Source organism: Lepus europaeus, chromosome 23 (genome assembly GCF_033115175.1).
Source record: "Lepus europaeus isolate LE1 chromosome 23, mLepTim1.pri, whole genome shotgun sequence".
Taxonomy (NCBI): Eukaryota; Metazoa; Chordata; class Mammalia; order Lagomorpha; family Leporidae; genus Lepus; species Lepus europaeus.
The window spans coordinates 18,004,114-18,022,757 of NC_084849.1; the positions used below are offsets into that span (position 1 = coordinate 18,004,114).

The 18,644-nt window shown below is 54.8% G+C and overlaps 1 protein-coding gene across 2 annotated transcripts in view; it reads left to right on the forward strand.

Moving 5' to 3' along the window:
• Positions 1-5: 5 nt before the first annotated feature.
• Positions 6-18,644, forward strand: part of UBE3B (ubiquitin protein ligase E3B) — a 51,461-nt gene continuing 32,822 nt past the window's right edge. The window contains exons 1-9 of one of the 2 annotated variants that reach the window (XM_062182766.1): positions 6-653; positions 4,236-4,340; positions 7,254-7,434; positions 7,550-7,670; positions 9,573-9,632; positions 9,971-10,075; positions 12,309-12,405; positions 13,884-13,969; positions 14,793-14,875. In XM_062182766.1, the coding sequence (XP_062038750.1) occupies positions 7,274-7,434; positions 7,550-7,670; positions 9,573-9,632; positions 9,971-10,075; positions 12,309-12,405; positions 13,884-13,969; positions 14,793-14,875 (713 nt within the window). In that variant the 5' untranslated portion in view covers positions 6-653; positions 4,236-4,340; positions 7,254-7,273. The remainder of the gene's footprint in view (positions 654-4,235; positions 4,341-7,253; positions 7,435-7,549; positions 7,671-9,572; positions 9,633-9,970; positions 10,076-12,308; positions 12,406-13,883; positions 13,970-14,792; positions 14,876-18,644) is intronic. The other variant, XM_062182767.1, reaches the window with a different exon arrangement.

The window sequence follows — 18,644 nt, forward strand, 5'->3', positions numbered from 1 at the left end:
TGTCAGCCGCTTTCCTTCCAACTGCCTCGGCAGGAATGGGTTCCGCTTCGTCTCGGCCGGGTCGGACTTGTATCCCGGCCCTGAATGCTTCGCTTTTTCAGCCGCCAGCGAGGAGGGCAAGGTGCGGGGAGGCCTCCCTTGCCGGGTCGAGTAGCGCTGCGGAACTGTTGTTTCTCGGAACTGGATAGCTGCTTCTAGGCGGAGCTGGGAGAGCGAACACCCCGGGGCAAGATGGCGGTCGGGCCTCGGCCGCTGCCCCGGGTTTGGCGGAACTCGGGGGTACTGGGCTGAAGCGGTGGCAGCTGCGGCCCCGGCCCCGAGCGCGGGGGCTTCCGGCGGATAAAGGTCTACGGCCTGCGGGTAGCGAGTAGGAACAAGGCCGTCGGTTCTCCGGGTGGTGGGGCTGCGGACTCGGCCGAAGGTGGTTTGGGGCCAGCTCGGAGGGGCAGGTGCTGGGCGCTGGCCTCCGGGAGCCCGGGGAGTCTCTCCACCGCCCTCCCCACCTCGCAACAAACTTGGGGTGACAGATCTTTACCAGCGGACTAATGCTGGGAGAAAAAGACTTGTGGTTGACGATACCGAGGAGAGACACCGGGGTTCGGGAATCGCCCGCACCGGAGTTCGAATCCTGTTCGGTTGCCGTGTGACCTTGGGTGAGTCCCCTCACCTCCGTGAGCCTCAGTTTCCTCCTCTGTGAAGTGGAGCGACTAGTTCGGCCCCCGGGGTACCTGATACTGCCGCGCTGTGTCCGACGCCGAGCTCTGAAGGAAGACAGCCTTGGTCGAGGTTTGACTGACGCTTAGTGCCGCGGGCAGCCCTGCGCCTTAGCTTCTCTCTGCCCTGACGGTCTGTGGATGGAGGCGACCCCCGACTCCTATCCCTTTTACTTACCAGTACACAGTGGCTTCCGAGTTAAGTCGGGGGCCCAAATTCAGGCGCCCCAGCGACCCCGACCGAGCAAGCCGTGTCGTGCCCTCTGCATTTTGTCCTCCCCAAGTGGAGTTGGGGTCCGTAATAGCACCCACCTACGCGGGCTGTAGCTTTCAGTCGTAACGATATTGTTATGAATAGCCTCTCTAAGTCTTAAAATTGGAAATTTTGTAAATTCTCAACAAAAATTTAAAGTCGACAGACAGGAGGTTGGCTAATGACAGCCATCTGCCGGCCTCCCACAGGGATCGAGTCCAGGAAACAACCTCCCAAGATACCAAAGTCTGGTACAGAATGGCACAGTATTGACGCATCACCCACGCACATCCTCCCGAATGGTTTAAGTCTCCCTGGATTACTTACATACTCACCTGTAAATGCTGTAGGGATAACTATTGTATTGTTTAGAGAATGACCAAAAAAAGTGTACATGTTCAATACAGACTTTTCATATGTCCTGAAGCTCATATTTATTTATTTATTTATTTGAAAGGCAGAAGAACAGAGGGGTCCCGTCCACTGGTTCGCTCCCCAAATGTCTGCAATGGCTGTGACTGGGCCAGGCTGAAGCCAGGTCTCCCACGTGGGTGGCAGGGCATCGGCCACTTGAGCAGTCGCCCACTGTTCCTCCCAGGGTCTGATCAGCAGGGAGCTGCAGCTGGAAGTAGAGCCAGGACCCAGAGTCGGGCCAGTATGGGATGTGGGCAGCTCAAGTGGCCTCTTAGCCAGCACACCAGTCATGGTACTTGCTATCCAAGGTTGGGTGAATCCGTGGATGCAAACCCATAGATCCAGAAGGCCAGCTGGTCTCCGTTCAGCGTCCGATGCAGGGTCTACCTCTAACAAAGGTGGTGGTCCCTAGACCTGGTCCCCGCCATGGAGGGAGAACCCTCCCGAAGCCACTCGGCAGCTCGTGTGGCGCGTCTCCTGTGGACGGTTCTCTCTGGACTGTCGGGTGCTTTTGGAGAGCTGCATGAAGTTGACCTCATCCAGAACAGACTGGTTTTGAGCAGGACTCTTCGGGGAGAGACCGGAGGGAAGAATCCCATGTGTTAGAGTCAGTCTTGGCACTGCCGCTTGCTAATGAACGAGCTTAGAGGGTTGCTGTCCTTATTAGCCCCCGAGAAAGGATCTGCCACTCATTTTCCTTTTGCAGATGATCGTGGTCAGTGCCACCCTCTTGGTTTTGTTTTTTTAACCTGTGTAATTCTTGCTTCCCACACTGTGATGGGAGCTTCTGAAGAACAATGCAGTAAAGCCCACGCTGATGCCGCACACTTTGGGGCATCCCTTAGTGACACGTTCCTGTTCAGTCCTGGTCGCGGCATTGCAGCGACTCCGTTGAGACAGAGGAAGGGGAAGTGTTTTGGCAGCATTAGGATGGAGGGGCTGTCAGCATCCTCTGTGCAGATGGGGAAACTGAGAGCCGGAGAGGGTAACTGGACAGATGAGAAGTGGGCTGGGGGCTGGGAGGAACCTCGGGCCAGGCGGCTCCTGCCCCTCGCGGCCTTTTGGTTGATTGTCCCCAGCATTTAGCAGAGTGACTGCTTAAAAAACACCTGTGTGTTTTGTTTACTTGATGAGCTGCAGTGCGCACTGGCAGGTGGAGGAGGTGTAAGGGGAAGGGGAGAGACTTGCGTTGTAAACAGAAGCCGGCATGACCCTTGCCGATCTGGCGATGATCTCAGGGAGGGGCTCTTTTCCTGCATGGTTTGCTTGTGAGAAGTGTCTCCTTCCCTCTCCTACTCCGTTTTCCCCCTGCCACGGAGGGACTGCCTGTCTCCAGGGTATGGAGAGAGCATAGAGCCGTGCTCAGGCGTGTGTGCGCTGCTCTTCTGTGGCTCTCGGGGAACTTGAATGACAGGGCCAGGGATTTATAGCCCAGGCGGCAGGACTGGAAGGTCCTCCCACCCTGGAAGATGGGGAAAGTGGACGAACCAGCAAGGTGAGGGTGCCGGCACTACTTCCCCACCCAAAGGACCTTAAGATGGGTGCTCCTGCCAAGGAGTCTTTACAACTTTGCCTAGCGAAAGAACATAGCACTTAGACTTCTGGCTCTGGTCTGTCTGCACTTTGCCAGGCGCTGGATGAACTTCGTCTCTTTTAACAAATGACAACGCGCAGATGCTGAGACTGTCCACAGTTTGTGGCAGAGCTGGGGACTGGGTCCTGCGCTGTGAGACTCGAAGCCATGTTCCTTTCCCTGTGCCACGCTGCCTCGCCAGGAAAACTTCCCACAATTCACTGCCCCAGAACAACCACCCTGACTTACCACGTTGGTGAATTTCAACCCAGCTTTGTACACCTGCGTTTCTCTTTCCCTTGAGGCAGCTGGGACTGCAGGCAGCCCTTTTCTCCCTTCCAATGCGCATTTTTCCAGATCCTTAAAAACGTCAAGCTAATTTCCCATGGCTTTTTAACCTTCTGTTGTCCTGATACAGAACATATAAAGCTTCCATTCAATAGTTTTGTTTTGTTTTTTTAAGAGAGATTTATGGAGGCCAGCGCTGTGGCACAGCAGATTAACGCCCTTGCCTGAAGCGCTGGCATCCCATATGGGTGCTGGTTCAAATTCCAGCCTCTCCTCTTCCGATCCAGCTCTCTGCTATGGCCTGGGAAAGCAGCAGAGGATGGCCCAAGTCCTTGGGCCCCTGCACCCGTGTGGGAAACCTGGAAGAAGCTCCTGGCTCCTGGCTTCGGATCGGCACAGTTCTGGCCGTTGTGGCCAATTTGGAAGTGAACCATCGGATGGAAGACTTTCTCTCTCTCTGCCTCTCTTCTCTCTGTGTAACTCAGACTTTCAAATAAATAAATACACCTTAAAAAAAGAGAGAGATTTATGTGCTTCTTTGAAAGGTAGAGTTGCAGAGAGCGGGAGGGACAGAGATGTTCCATCTGCTGGTTCACCCCTCAGATAGCTGCAGCAGCCAGGACGGGGCCAGAACAGAGCCAGGAGCCTTTTCTGGGTCTCCCATGCGGTGGCAGGGGCCCGAGTACTTGGGCCATTTTCTACTGCTTTCCCTGGCCATAGCAGGGATCTGGATGGGAAGTGGAGCAGCCGGGGCACAAGCCTGCTGTGCCACAGTGCCGGCCCCTGGGGTTCATTTTAACCTCTTCCCTTTAATTTGTGAGGACTGGGGAGACAGAGTTCGCATCTATAGGAGACATTAACAGAAGAGGACGCAAGAGTTGTTTCTTTAAAACTGGAGACTGCATGTTAGTGACTTGACCCAGGGAGGAACATTTGATGCCACACTGGTAAAACCTAACCCCGAGTCTGGATTTCTCTCTCTTGCTTCTGCCAGAAAACAGAGCAAGCTCTTTGGAGCGTGAAGCTGCCCTCAGCCGTGAGGCCTGCGCAGCATCACTGATGATTACCTGACGTCTCTGCAGCACAAGCAGGTCCCCAGGTGAGCGCTCCAGACCTCCCTGCAGGGCCAGGGAGACCACCCTTCTCCCACCTCAGACCTCCCTGCAGGGCCGGGGAGACCACACCCCTCTCTCCCACCTGCTCGTCCTTCCTGTGGTCACACAGCTCTGACAGTCTGTTTCAAGGATCACCAATGAAGTGTCTACAACCGTTGAAAACAGCACGGAGGTGCCTCAAAAAACCTCGGAATTGGCTGGCCACGTGACCCAGCAGCCTCTGCTAGGCATAAATCCAAGGGAAATGAAATCAGTTTATCACAGAGCTATCTGCACACCCGTCTCTATTACAGCTCCGCTCACAAAGGCCTGAGTGTCCAGCGAGGAACAGATGCTTGGGTAGACCGGGGTAGTGGGGACGTGATGGCATCCTGTTCTGCCACAGAAAAGGGTGATGTGCTGACATCTGTGGCAACATGGACGGCCTGGAGACATTATGTTAGGGGAGGTATATTCCAGAGCAGCTCTCATCACAAAGCGGTGGTACATGGAGCAGGCACTTAGTCTAAAGATGCCCGCATCCCACAGTAGAGTGCCTGGGTGCTACTCCCAGCTTCCCATTAACGCAGACCCTGGGGGACAGTGATGGTGGCTCAAGTAGTTAGATTCCCACCATCCTTGTAGGAGCCCTGGATTGCATTCCTGGCTCCCAGCTTCAGTGTCAGCCTAGCCTTGGCCATTGCAACTATTTGGGGAATGAATCGGCTCGCTCGGTCACTCTCTGCCTCTCAATATAAAAAAAAAAAAAAAAAAAAAAAAAGTGTACTACGCGGGGGAGATGCTCCTTCCCTGCTTTGTTCTTCACAGAGCATATGCATGTATGGGATCATCGCGTTGTACCCCATAAATATGTACAGTTACTGCCTGTCAGCAATCAGCAGAAAAGCCAGCCTTTGTTACTGATGACAGGCCCACCTCTTCTAAGCCCCAGGGTCATGTGAACTTTATATTCTGGGTGACATTTTCTCCCCGGGTGCTGTGTGGAGTGAATTCACCTGGCAGAGAAATTGTTTCCGGAGGCCCGGATCCCTGTGTGCTTCAGTTCAGCATTGTCGGCTGAGCCGACGGCGCACTTTGGACAGAATGACAAAGGCTTCAAGCGTCTAAGACGTCATCTCGGCGTGAGAGGCTCCACGGAGCCGTACCGTGCACTCTGGGCCGCTATCCAGAGCCGTCCTTGTGGGAAAAGATGGATACTAGAGATTTCGAAAAGAATGGAAGGTATCGTTTATAACCGCTGTCCGGAAGAGCAGCCGGCAGCAGACAGGCCCTGCCGCGGAGGCTGCGTTGCTGCTCGAATGGGGGCGGTAAAGATAACAGAACAAGTGATAAAGCTCAATACAGCTGGCACCATGGCTTAACAGGCTAATCCTCCACCTTGCGGCGCTGGCACACCGGGTTCTAGTCCCGGTTGGGGCACCGGATTCTGTCCTGGTTGCTCCTCTTCCAGTCCAGCTCTCTGCTGTGGCCCGGGAAGGCAGTGGAGGATGGCCCAGGTCCTTGGGCCCTGCACACGCATGGGAGACCAGGAGAAGCTCCTGGCTTCAGATCAGCGAGATGCGCCGGCCGCAGCGGCCATTGGAGGGTGAACCAGCGGCAAAAAGGAAGACCTTCCTCTCTATCTCTCTCTCTCACTATCCACTCTGCCTGTCAAAAAAAAAATTTTAAAAAAAGCTCAATACAACCACTTTTATGAACGCGATGGGCGCCAAAAGCGCATGGCGTTTGCTGTAAAGAAGTGAGGGTGTTTCTTTGAAAGGCAGAGTAGCAGAGTAACAGGAAGAGATAGAGATAGAAAGAGAGACACCTTCTGTCCGCTGATCCCCAGATACTTGCAACAGCCAGGGCTGGGCCAGGCCAGAGCCAGGAGCCTGGAATTCCAAACGACTGTCCCACATGGTGACAGACCCAAGTGCTTCAGCCATCATCTGCTTCCCATGCACATGAGCAGGAAGCTGGACCTGACTTGAACTTGATATGTACTTGGGCATCCTAAGTGGTAGCTTAGCCTGCTGTGCCACTACACCTGCTCCAGCTTTTGCTTTTCTAACATTAAAATGGCCTCTCTTGTTTTGTTTGTTTTGAAGGGACCTTATTCTTTTGCTGGGCACAATGTAGGCACCAGTAAATACTTTTTGAATGAATGGATGAATAGAATGTTGACAGTAAATCATAGTGTTTGATCTTCTCTTCACGTCTTCACTTGGCAAAATAAAAGTGGACTGCTCCAGAAACTCACATATTTGGGAACCTTCATCTTGTAATTGGAGCAGGATTTCTGGGTAGGATTGGCTTAGGCTTTGTCCATGTTGTCACACGTCTATAGATTCTGCCCTTAAACCATGCCAGGCATTGAACTCTTAAGAAAATATAGACCCCTTTTGACTTTTTAAAACTGGATTGTAGTGTGGTAGGGTTTTTTAATTTTTTATTAACAGACAAACAGACAGAGATAGCTCCTATCCAGTGATCTACTCCCCAAATGCCCACAAGGGCTAGGACTGGGTTTGGCCAAAGCTAGGAGCCAGGAATTCAATCTGGGTCTCCCATGTGGGTAGCAGGAAACCAGCTCCTGGAGCCATCGCAGCACTGGCAGGAGGCAGGTGTCAAAACCCAGGCACTCTGATAGGAGACTCACGTGCAACTGGAATCTTACCCTCTGTGCCAGACGCCCCCTCAGGTGGAATTATTTAACACCGGATCAGCATCCCTGCTCTTGGGGAGCCTGCAGGAAGTTGGGGCCTGTGCCAGGAGAGCCGTGAACACCCTGGAGGGTGCTGGCAGGTCCCGAGCACCTTCCTGTCGCCACCCATGCTTTGCTCTGGAAGCCTCTGTGTGTGTGTGTGTGTGTGTGTCACACAGCGGCCTGCAGCAGCTGCTCCCTGTTGTCGTTGCAGGGCGCGTGCAGCTCGCAGACATGTTCACCGTGTCTCAGACCTCCAGAGCGTGGTTCATCGACCGGGCCCGCCAGGCGCGGGAAGAGCGGCTGGTGCAGAAGGAGCGGGAACGCGCAGTCGTGGCCATCCAGGCGCACGTGCGGAGCTTTCTCTGCCGGCGTCGCCTGCAGCGAGACATCAGGTGGGTGCCGGAGCCCCTCGGCCTGCTTTCCTCTCCGTTCTCCTTGACGTGCTTCCGAAGCTTCCGGCACTTTGAGCTCCTGTGAAAAATGTCATCTTTTTCCTTCCCTGCCTAGGAGAGAGATCGATGAGTTTTTTAAAGCAGATGACGCTGGGTCCAGTAGAAGAAGTGCACTTTGTATTTTTAAGATTGCCAGGAAACTGCTGTTCTTATTCAGAATTAAAGAGGATGATGAGGTAAGAGGATCGTGGCTGGCGTGCCCAGCCCTCCCCAGGTGCCAGGTCTGTTTGTGCGTATTTTAGAGAGATTAGCTTTCTTCGTCCTTAGAGCAACTCCATGAGCTAGTCGCCCCCACGTCCTGCATCTGGTGTTCATGGGGGCTGTTTTGTAAGGAAATTTTTTTTTTAAAGATTTATTTGCTTGTTTGTTTGAAAGGCAGAATGATGGAGAGAGGGGGAGAGAGAGAGAGAGAGATCTATCTATCTATCTGCTGGTTCACTCCCCAGATGGCTATAGCGGCTGTGGCTGGGTCAGCCTGAAGCCAGGGGCCAGGAGCTGTATTCATGTCTCCCACGTGGGTGGCAGGGGCCCAATTACTTGACATATCTCCTGCTGCCTTCCCAGGTGTATTAGCAAGGAGCTGGATCAGAAGCCAAGCAGCCGGAACTTGAACTGGGCTCCGATACAGAGTGCCGGCATCCCAAGCAGTAGCTCAACCCTCTGCCTTACCGCGCCGGCCCCTATCTTGTAGGGATGAGTCCCTGTCTTGTCGGAATCTTTGTACACAGACTGATCCGAGCGTGAATTGGACTCAGATGCATTCAGGGGCAAGGCAGACGAGCTGGAAGAAGCCATCTGTGAGACAAAACGTGGTATGAGATATGAATCATGGGGCTGGCGCTGTGGCGTAGTGGGTAAAGCCGCCGCCTTCAGTGCCGGCATCCCATATGGGTGCCAGTTCAAGTCCCAGCTGCTTCACTTCCAATCCAGCTCTCTGCTGTGGCCTGGGAAAGCAGTAGAAGAGGGCTCAAGCCATTGGGCCCCCGCACCCACATGGAAGACCCGGAAGAAGCTCCTGGCTCCTGGCTTTGGATCGGCACAGCTCAGGCTGTTGCCGCCAACTGGGGAGTGAACCAGCGGATGGAAGACCTCTCTCTCTGTGTGTCTCTCTCTGCCTCTCCTCTTTCTGTGTAATTCCGACTTATAAATAAATCTTAAAAAAAAAAAAAAAGAATTATGAATCATGGCGAACCATAACTGGCAGCAGTGGGGGCGATGGGGCTTGTGGCCTGTGTCTCCCCAGCGGGGCGGCTGCTACTCAGCCCCAGCTGGTGGTAGACCGGAGCTCTGAGTATTTTTAAAAAGGATGGTTGTGGTCTGGGTCTTGCCATTCAGTGTTCTACTGGGTGCAAGTTGGTAGCTCGCTGGGATTGTGTCACGTCCTGCAAACCAAAGAAAACGTGCCTGTTTGTACCTTTGGCCTGAGAACAGTCAGCTCGTGAAACGTGCAATGGCAGGAAAGCCGCAAGGCGTCCGTAGCAGCCGTGGAGGCGTGCCTCTGCATCAACAGCAGAGAGCCATTTGTCATCGCTGAGTGTCACGTTGGGAGGCTTCCAGGCTCGGTGTCCCGGGAAGACCCTCCAGAGCTCACAGTCCTCCGTGTCCTCCCCATCACGGCCACGCAGACAGGGAAGGACACTGCAGCTCACAGTGGTTGGGCAGCCTGTCTGGGGTCACGCGGCTTTTCACGGTGCATCCAGGACTGACGGAGCCCGGTGTAACCGTCCCCCGGTTTCTACTTGACCGTGGTGATACAGCCGTCCCTGATGCTGTGAGAGCCGGTGTCTGGGAGCGCAGTTTAGGAGGTAGCTTTGGATTCTGCAGGAATCCAAGTCTAGCCTGCTGTCTGGATTTCTGTGTGAAATATGCCAGTTTCTGAAACATCTCTCGAGCGCCCATCCAGCCACGGGGCCACCACTTTGAGAGGCTGCCTCTGGCCCCTCTGAGCCTCAGTTTCCACGTATGTAAGAAGGGATCGAATGCCATCACTCAGGCCAATCAGCCGGCACACGGCCTGACATGCCAGGAGCCCACCAAACATGTGCCCCTCTCCGTAACCCGGTTCTGCCTCTTTGCAGAGATTCGAGAAGCTGTGTCGCAGCATCCTGAGCAGCATGGATGCCGAGAACGAACCTAAGGTGAGGCGGACGGGCGCGGAAGCCCATCCCCGAGCTCTTGCCAGCAGCCCGGGTGGCACCGAGAGCCCCTGCAGAGCGGCCCCGAGACTCAGTCACTCCCTGTGAAACAGTAGTGGAGGGCTGCCGACCCCCAGCCCCGGTCTGGGAAGCTGCGCTCTGCTCTTGCCCCCGACTCAGGTGGCAGATTCTGTGCTGGGCCGTTGGCTGACCGTTGGTGTCACGACGAGTCCTGTGTGCTGCCTTTTCATCCGTGCCTTCACAGGACCTCGCTTCTCAGAGATCCGGCAGTCAGGGGCTGCGACGGGACCCCCGTAACTCCTTCTTCCTCCTGCCTGCAGGTGTGGTATGTGTCCCTGGCTCTTTCCAAGGATCTCACCCTCCTGTGGATTAAACAGATCAAGGACATTCTGTGGCACTGCTGTGAGTTTCTTGAGCAGCTCAAGGTAAAAAGCCAAACAAACCGTGACTGTGTCGCCCTCACCTGGGGCCCTTCGTCCTTGTTGTCAGCGTCCCCGTCCCTCCCTCCGAGGCTGTAGCTGCGGGGACCCCCAGGTGTAGGTCGATTGCTTGAGCTCCTGTTCCGGGAGAGAGCAGGTTGGCTGCTGCGTCCGCAGGAGCCCTTTGGCTGCGGTTGCCACCCTCTCCGTGTCAGGGAGCCTGTCCTTGCCTTTTCCTTGCTTTCCGTGTCGTGACTACTTTATGGTCCGTATTATTGGAAGCTGGAACCAGGAGCAGAGCCAGAGCTGGAGCCTAGGGACGGGGCCGGCACCGTGGCGTAGTGAGTCAGACTGCGGCCTGCGGCACCGGTATCCTGAATGGCTGCCGGTTCAAGTCCCGGCTGCTCCGCTTCTGATCCAGATCCCTGCAAATGTGCCTGGGAAAGCAGTGGAAGATGGCCCAAGTCCTTGGGCCCCTGCACCCACATAGGAGACCCAGAAGAAGCTCCTGGCTCCCAGCCTCTAATCAGCCCAGCTCTGGCCATTGTGGCCATTTTGGGAGTGAACCAGCAGATGGAAGATCTCACGCTTCCTCCGTCTCTCTGTTTCTCTCTCTCTCTCTCTCTCTCTCTAGTTCTGCCTTTCAAATAAATAAATAAATAAATAAATAAATATTTTTTTAAGAAGGGAAGGAAAAGATCCTCAGGACTCCCATATGGGAAGTCTGCATCCCAAGTGGCATCTTAACCACTGCCCTGCCCCTTACTTTGTCTTGACCAAAGAGAAAAAAAAAAAAAAAGCCTTTACACAGCAGTTTAAAAAGTCTGGGCCAACACCTGAGGCCCATTGGGATCCTGAGCTGACCTCTAAATGAATCACAGTAGAGAGAAGGATGGGGTACTGACGCTGGCCCAGCCTGGTCCTGGGCCCACCCCCGTGTTAGGGAATATAGACAGGTGTGATTAGATACAGCAGCAACTCTAGCTTTTCGTGTGGGAGCGAGAGGCTTGGCATGGACTCAGCAGTGGAGAGACGAGGTGCAGTGTCCCCCAAGTCCACGAGTGACCCGTCTCAGCCATCTCAGGGTGCTCACGAATGGCTCTTGGCCACCGCCCAGCCTAGGCAGTGAGCCAGCAGCGGTCCTTGCCTGGCTTGTGTGGGGAGGCAGTGAGCCAGCAGCGGTGCTCACGCCTGGTCCTTGGAGCCCCAGGGCTTTAGGAAACACCTCATGGCCAGGTGGGCAGTCACTTCCCTGCCCTCACTGAGTGGGGCAGGTCCCCTTTCCTCTGCTCCCTGGGTCTGCCTCCCACAACACATTTCTCTTTGAGAAGAGGCTCTTCTACGTAAGAAAAATAAGTTCATGTGAAGGAACGGACATCAGCAGAAAAGAACACCACCGCTGGAGCCAGGAAGATCCACAGTTTTATCCTAATTCTGCCATTCATTTCCCCCATGGTCTTGAACAAGTCGCTTCCCCTTACTCTACGCCCTTGGGTGTGTGCGTTTTATGGTATTTTGTCATTTTAATTGGTACATAGTAGTGGTCCGTATTTATGGGATGCAGTGTGACATTTTGCTCCATGTATATGACGTGGAATGATCGCATCAGGGTGACTGTGTCTATAATCTCAAACACTGATTATTCCTCTGTGTTGGAAACATTCAAGTCCTCCCTGCTAGCTTTTTGGTTTTTCATTTACTCATTTTATTTATCTGAAAGGCAGAGAGACAGACAGACAGAGCTCCCATCGCTGATTCACTCCCTAAATGCCTGCAAAAGCCAGGCTGAAGGCAGGACCCAGGAACTCAACCCAGATCTCCCACGTGGGTGGTAGGGACCCCGCCACCTGAGCCATGCCTGCTCCGAAAGTGCAGAGAGGTTGAGAAACTTGCCTAAGGTCGCACGCTGGTGAAGCCAGAAGTCGGAGCCCCGAGAGTCCTTCGTGCCCAGCTGTAGCTCTCCTCGGTTGTCCACAGAGACGCACACTCACGCAGCGGGCCAATGGGTCGTCTCATTCCCCAGCAACTCCCCATTCCCAGGAGTGTTTGCGTCCATGGCCAAGCACCAGTCATTCACTTCTTGTCATTTGTCTCCTGAACTGGGGGGGTGGGGGAGCGATGAACCCTAGTCCGTGGTCCTGACCACTTTAGCAAGGGTTGCACCAGGCAGCCCAGTGGGCACCGTGCGGCCTGGACCTGGAGGGCGTGCGTCTCACTCGAGCTCTCTCGTCCTTTCCAGCCTGAAATCCTGCAAGCCTCCAGGCTCATCACCCTGCACCTCACCATGCTCGTCACCTTCACAGACACCGCAACGTGGAAAATCCTGCGGGGAAAAGGTCTGTGGGGCCACTCAGAACCTTCCCTGGCGTGTGTGCAGGGAGCTCGGGGCCTCTGCCTGTCAGGAGCATTGTCGCCTCCCCCAAGTTCAGGGGAGGCCCCAAGACCACACAGGTGAAGCGCCCAGGGTCCTGCCTATGACACCAACAGGCTCTGCAGAATACGTTCCGTGTTGCGCTGTATCCCGTGCCCCCCTGAATTCCTGTTTCAGGCCGTGGCTCTTCTGATGTCGTTTTTAGAGCTCCCATAGCACCTTAACCTCTGAATGAGAACAGTCCCTTCAGCTGTGTCATTCGTGTGCAAGAAGCCCTGGTGACCACGGCGGGCTCCCAGTGTCTGCAGGGCCTGGTACGGGCCTCCTGCAGCCACTAACAGCCAGGAATGGGAGTCCCTCCTAGCAGAAGGTGTTTGCATGTAAGCCGCACACCTCCGTGCGCGTCAGATCCAATCCCGGGACCTAGACTCATACAGTGAAAAGGCGTGGACACAGTCGTGCTGTGCTGCTTAGGGATGCGTGACAAGCAACAGCTGTCTCTACGTGTTCGCTGCAGATGCAGGGGTTTTGTTCCACAAATGTTTCCAAGCCACCATGGGCTGTGTCTGTGGAGGCAGAACCCACAGGTGTGATACTTCTGTTCAGCTCATCAAATGTGCCTTCCGCGTACAGTGCCTCCCGTAAGGAGCGTCCTTAGCCTTTCGTGTTCCACATACTCATCCATCCCGTCGCCAGATCACCCGCGTGCCAGCTGCCGTGCTGGGCCCTGGAGGTGCGGGGAGGAGCGACACAGAGGAGGCCGCTGCCCCCTGGGTCTGCACTGCTCCCTTCTTCCCAGACTCGAGTCTGGTGGGGGGACAGACACTGGATCGCGGCCACTCGTGTGTGTGTGTGTGTGTGTGTGTGAAGTGGCCGTGGTGTCGCGAGTGCTTAGAAGGAAGAGAATGAGAGAAACGAGGGTGTTCAGCGGAGTGGGAGCAGCCTTTCTCCTGGGGCGCGGCTGTTCTGAGGAAGTTATGTCAGCTAAGATCTGGAGGGAGAGTCGGAGCGCCCCTGGTGGAGGGGCGGGGGCGCTGCGAGAGCAGAGGGAACCGCCTGTGCAGAGGCCCCAGGTCAGCCAGGAGGCGTTGTTCTGGACTCTGGGAGGGATCTAAAAATGACTGAGGGCTGGCCGCTGCCCAGGGCTCCTGTCCCAGTGTGGGGAAGAGGCAGCCAGGTCCAGGAGGGGTTAGAAAAGGCGCCCCGGGGGCTCCGAGGTCAGAGGTGTTGCTTCTGGGAGAACCAGCAGACTCATCCGTCCCTTGCCCCGGGCTGACAGCTGAGCCAGACCCTCCGGGAGGGAAATTCCAGTTAGGCAGGCCTCCCTGTGCTCTACCACCAGCCTAAGCCTGGGGCACCGTTGTCTGTCTGTCTGTCTGTCTCAGTAAACAGATCAGGGCGTCAAGAGAGATTTTTTTTTCTGAAGCCTTTTCCTTCATTTAGGTGAGAGCCTTCGGCCGGCCATGAACCACATGTGTGCGAATATAATGGGACACCTCAACCAGCGCGGGCTCTACCCTGTGCTGCAGGTCTGTGACCCTGTCCTTCCTACGGCCTCCCCGCACTCCACCGCTTGGAGGTTTGCCTTTGGTGTCAGCACAGCCAGCGCCTTCCTCGCAGCCCCGTAGCCTCTCCTGCCTTCCACGGCCTTGGGTCACCTGCAGTTGAGGTCAGGGGAGGACAGTGGCACTGAGATGCCTCACATTTTTGGCCCGAGCGCTCATCGGTCTCTTGAAATTGAACCTCAGGAAGGAGGCCTTGGACTCGTTCCCTCAGCTTCCTTCTCGGTGGGTGTTGGAGTTGGGTGTCTACCTCTGGGTTCTCAAACAGCCTCTCTCCACTCCACCTGCCTTGTGCCAGTCTGTGCCTCACAGGCGTGCTGGCTGGTTAGAATTATCGCTTGGGAGAAGGAAGTTGATTTCTCCGTTCCTTCTGCCTGCCTGGCACTGTGACGGGCTGTTTCCTGGTCGCGTCACCACGCCCCGTGAGGTGCTGTGAAGAGAGAAGGTGACATGGTGAACGGCGGGGCTCAGCAGAGGAACCTTCTACCAACAGCGTAACTCAGCTGTCTCTAGAAGAAGCTGATCACTTGAAATTTCACGTCTGGTGTTCTATATTTTTCACCGTTTTTATTATTTTTTAAATTTCAACATCATATTTGAAGTAGGGAGAGAGCGGTGGAAGGAACCTCCGTAGCCAATGCTTTCCTTCCCCTGTCCTTTTTAAAAATGTTTCAGCACTTCTTTTTTTTTTTTTAACTGAAGCGCTACCTTTTACTTTCTTGCTGCTTTTTCACGTATGATCAGATATAAAGGCGATGTCTCCCCTGACCAGGTCGCTCATTCTTTTCAGGTCTTGTTGACGCGAGGCCTGGCGAGACCACGGCCTTGCCTGTCCAAAGGCACTTTGACGGCGGCCTTTTCCCTGGCACTACGGTGAGTGAGAGGGGACAGCCTGAGGGCGAGCAGCCCCTCTTCCTTTCCCTTGTGTTGTTCCCAGTGGTGGGGACGTTTACAGGAGAAACTGACACAGCTGTGACTGTTCCAGCTGGTTCTTTTTTTTTTTTTTTTGTAAGATTTATTTTACTTGATAGTCAAGAATTACAAAGAGGCAGAGGCAGAGAGAGAGTCTTCCATCCGCTGGTTCACATCCCAAATGGCCACAACGGCTGGAGCTACGCCAATCCAAAGCCAGGAGCTTCTTCCAGGTCTCCCACACAAGTGCAGAGGCCCAAGGTCTTGGACCATCTTCCACTGTTTTCCCAGGCCATAGCAGAGAGCTGGATTGGAAATAGAGCAGCCGGGACTCGTACCAGCGCCCATATGGGATGCTGGCACTGCAGGCGGCGGCTTTACCCTCCACACCACAGCGCCACCCCCCCCCCCAAGCTGTTTCTTAATCTCCTTTGGTGCCCTGAGTGTCCCTGCAGAGTGACCTCAGGGAGAATGAACCACCTTCATCCTGCCGGTGGGCAAGACGCACCCTTTGTTTCTTCCTTTCTTTTAAATCCTTTTTAAACGCTGAATTGAGAAAGAGCTCCCATCCGCGGGTTCACTCCCCAGACGCCCACAGTGACTGTCTTTAGGCTGGGCTGGAGCCAGGCATCAGGAATTCAGTCTGTGCCTCCCATGCAGGCGGCAGACCCCAGCTGTTTGAGCCGTCACTGCTGCCCCCCAGGGAGTGCATTAGCAGGAAGCTGGGGTCAGGAGCGAGAGCTGGGTGCTCTGATATTGGGCGTGAGCATCCCGACCTGTGTCTGAACGGCCAGATTAAACACCTGCCCCCATTCTCCCTCTGACAAAGTGAGGGACACCTAAGAGCTTGAGGAGGCCGAGCAGAGGGCAGGGTAAAAGTGCAGGGACTGGTGCCAGAGTCGCAGGTTTTCAGCGTTAGGGTGTGGGGTACCAGAGAGGACGTGCTGCCCGCCCTCACTTAGCGTAGGGATGGGCAGTGCCTAAGAGGCTAAACGGTTTCCTTGTACAAGTTACAGCTGCAGTTCTGAGAGCCGGCAGACTAGAAAGCTGCGCTTGTTCATGGGCCCAGGGGACACCAGCCTAGCAAGAAAGAGTGTCGTGGTCAGACCAGCTTGGGAAAGGCTGCCTGCTCTGTCCCTCACGACCCACCATGCACCTTCGTGCTGAAAGCTTGGAGGAGTCCTGTGGTGGTCCCAAGACCCCTGGGCTCGTTTAGCCTGAGGTGGGCCCAGATGTCTTAGCGTGGAATACCCTGCCTCGTTTTTGGATGGTAGAGCAAGCGTACATGTGTTAATCTCCCGTGGGAGGTTTGTCGTGGATGATGTGCGCCAGTAAAACTCAATTCACAGAAATGAGCACTGGACGGATTAGCCTGTAGCGAGCTGCGGTTTACCAACCCCTGATCTAGACTGCACCTTCTACCAACCGCTAGCCACCAGTGAGGCTCTTTCATTGAAATCTGGTGAAGTTAAGAATTCAGTTTCTCTGTGGCCTTAGCCATGTTTCAAGCGCTCGGTGGCCACACGTGTCAGATGGCACAAATATTGACCATCTCCAGCACCACAGAGAGTTCTGCTGGGACTCGGAATTCAGACCAGCTGCCTGTGGCCAGCCCCTGTACGGGGCCGTGGACCTCTGGAGGTTAAGGCTCAGCACAGAGGAGCAGGATCCGGCACCGTGGCTGAGAAGCAGAGCACATTATTTAATAAACAATTACACCTGCGCTGCATACTTGGTGAGCAGGTACGGGAGTTGTATTTAGTGAGCCAGGACATCTAAGTACAGACAGGTCTTCCCAGCAGCCTGACATGCCAGGTCACTGTGTCTGCCTTCCTCAGTCACCTCCTGGGGCAGTGTGTTCCAGCGACACCACCCACTCTGCTCTCTGGCAGACGCCATGGGGGTCCGTGTGCCCAGGCTGAGCGCTGACGCCCAGGAGGGGCTCTGCCTCCCGCTCTGGAAACCCAGAGTCCGGAGCACCTTCCCTGTGTTCTGTTCTGCACCCTCGCCTGCCCCAGCGTGGACGTAATTCAGGGTGCTTTGCCAGCACAGCCACAGCTGGCTGTTTGGCCATGTGTCTTCTCTTTGAAGAACGTGACAGCGTCTGCCGTTGTCTCCGTGTGGAGTGGATTCCATCAAGTCGCTTGTTAAAGCCAGGCTATTCTAAAGTTGTTTTCCTGAACTGTACCCCGCCCCGACTCCGAATATGTGTATATCATTGACCACAATCTACCTTATTCAGCAAGATACTGCGTGGTTTCGTCTGTGGGAATGTGGTGACTGCCTGTAAAGTCCTAAGTGATGCGTATAGACAGATCACTGACCCTGCAACACGAGTCCCTGACAGGCGGCCTTTTGTGTGCAGCCACGTGCCCACGAATGCTGGTTTGTTTCCCTGTGTCCTCCCAGCGCCCTGGGCACACTGTGAGCTCTCGCTGGCAGGGACCGTGCACCCGATCTCACGTGGACCCTGCCCTGCTGGGTGCAGCCCTCACTAGACGTACAGCTAGCGCTGCCTTCATGGAGTTTGCCACCCAGCAGCTCCAAGTAGGCTAAAGAAAGATACCAGCGAGTCGGTGCTGGGGAACTGGCTAACAGGAATTGAGGGAGACGTGAGAATCTTGGGGGTGTGTGTGGTCTCCTGAGGCTGGCCTCATGGGGCAGCCCTGCAGTCCTTGTGGCAACTCTGGTGCCTCTCCCCTGAGGGTCAGGCTGCGTTCCTCTGGCGGGTGGCCTAGATGGAATCCTTAGGTTCTGACGAGAGCCCCCAGAGAAGGCCCCAGCCCTGCCCCCGTTGTGATACAGATGTGGAGTGATCAGTGACAGGCTTGTAGCTCCCTTCTCTTCTGTCTGCTCTTCCTATCTAGAGAATTGTGTAGTTCCCTTGGAAAAACAGATTCTAACTTGCAGAAAAAGTGTGGGTTCTCGTTAGTTTGGCCTCAGTGAGATGAGCCTGGCTGGTCAGCCCCATCCCAACAAGCAGTTGTCATGAGCACTGATACTTTGTGCGTTGCAACTTTCTGTTATGTTCCTGTCCCAACCACGGTGCTGTTGGGAGTACACGTTTATGACGGGAATCCTGAAAGGCTGAATACTGGCAGTGCCTCTGCTCGCTGCTGCGCAGAACTCCCAGAGGGAATCTCTGTTCCCCATAAGTTGTTCTCGTTGTCTTTTTGCTGCATGGCCTCTGAGTGATTTTTTAATGACGTCATTCACTTACCCTACATTTCACTCAGCGTGTAAGATCTTCAGCGGTGTTCAGCGTGTTCACACAGAGTTGTGCAGCCATCACCCCATTTGCTTCCACAACATTTTCATTCCCTAAACTCTACCCAGTCGCTCTCCTCCGCCCTCTCCCCAAACCTCTACAACACCTGATGTGTTCTCTCTGTCTCCAGATTCGCCTGCTGGGGACGTGTCACCCAGATGTTGACCATACCTCAGGCGGGCATGTCTTTGTTTCTGGCTTTTTCCACTTCGCCCACTGTACTCATGCCTATTGTTAGTGGGAAGTGGTCCTCCTTTCCTTTTTTTGGCCAACTAGTCCACTGTATGGATGAACCACTTTTAAGGTGTTTGCTTTTTGGCTGTTACCAGCACTGCCGCTGTGACACTTCCATAAGAGCCTTTGTGTGGAGAGAGTTTCGTCTCTCTCGGGTGCAGTCCCCAGTTGCTGGGTCATGTGGCAGTTAATTTCCCTGACGAATCACCAGACTGCTCCCCGAAGCTG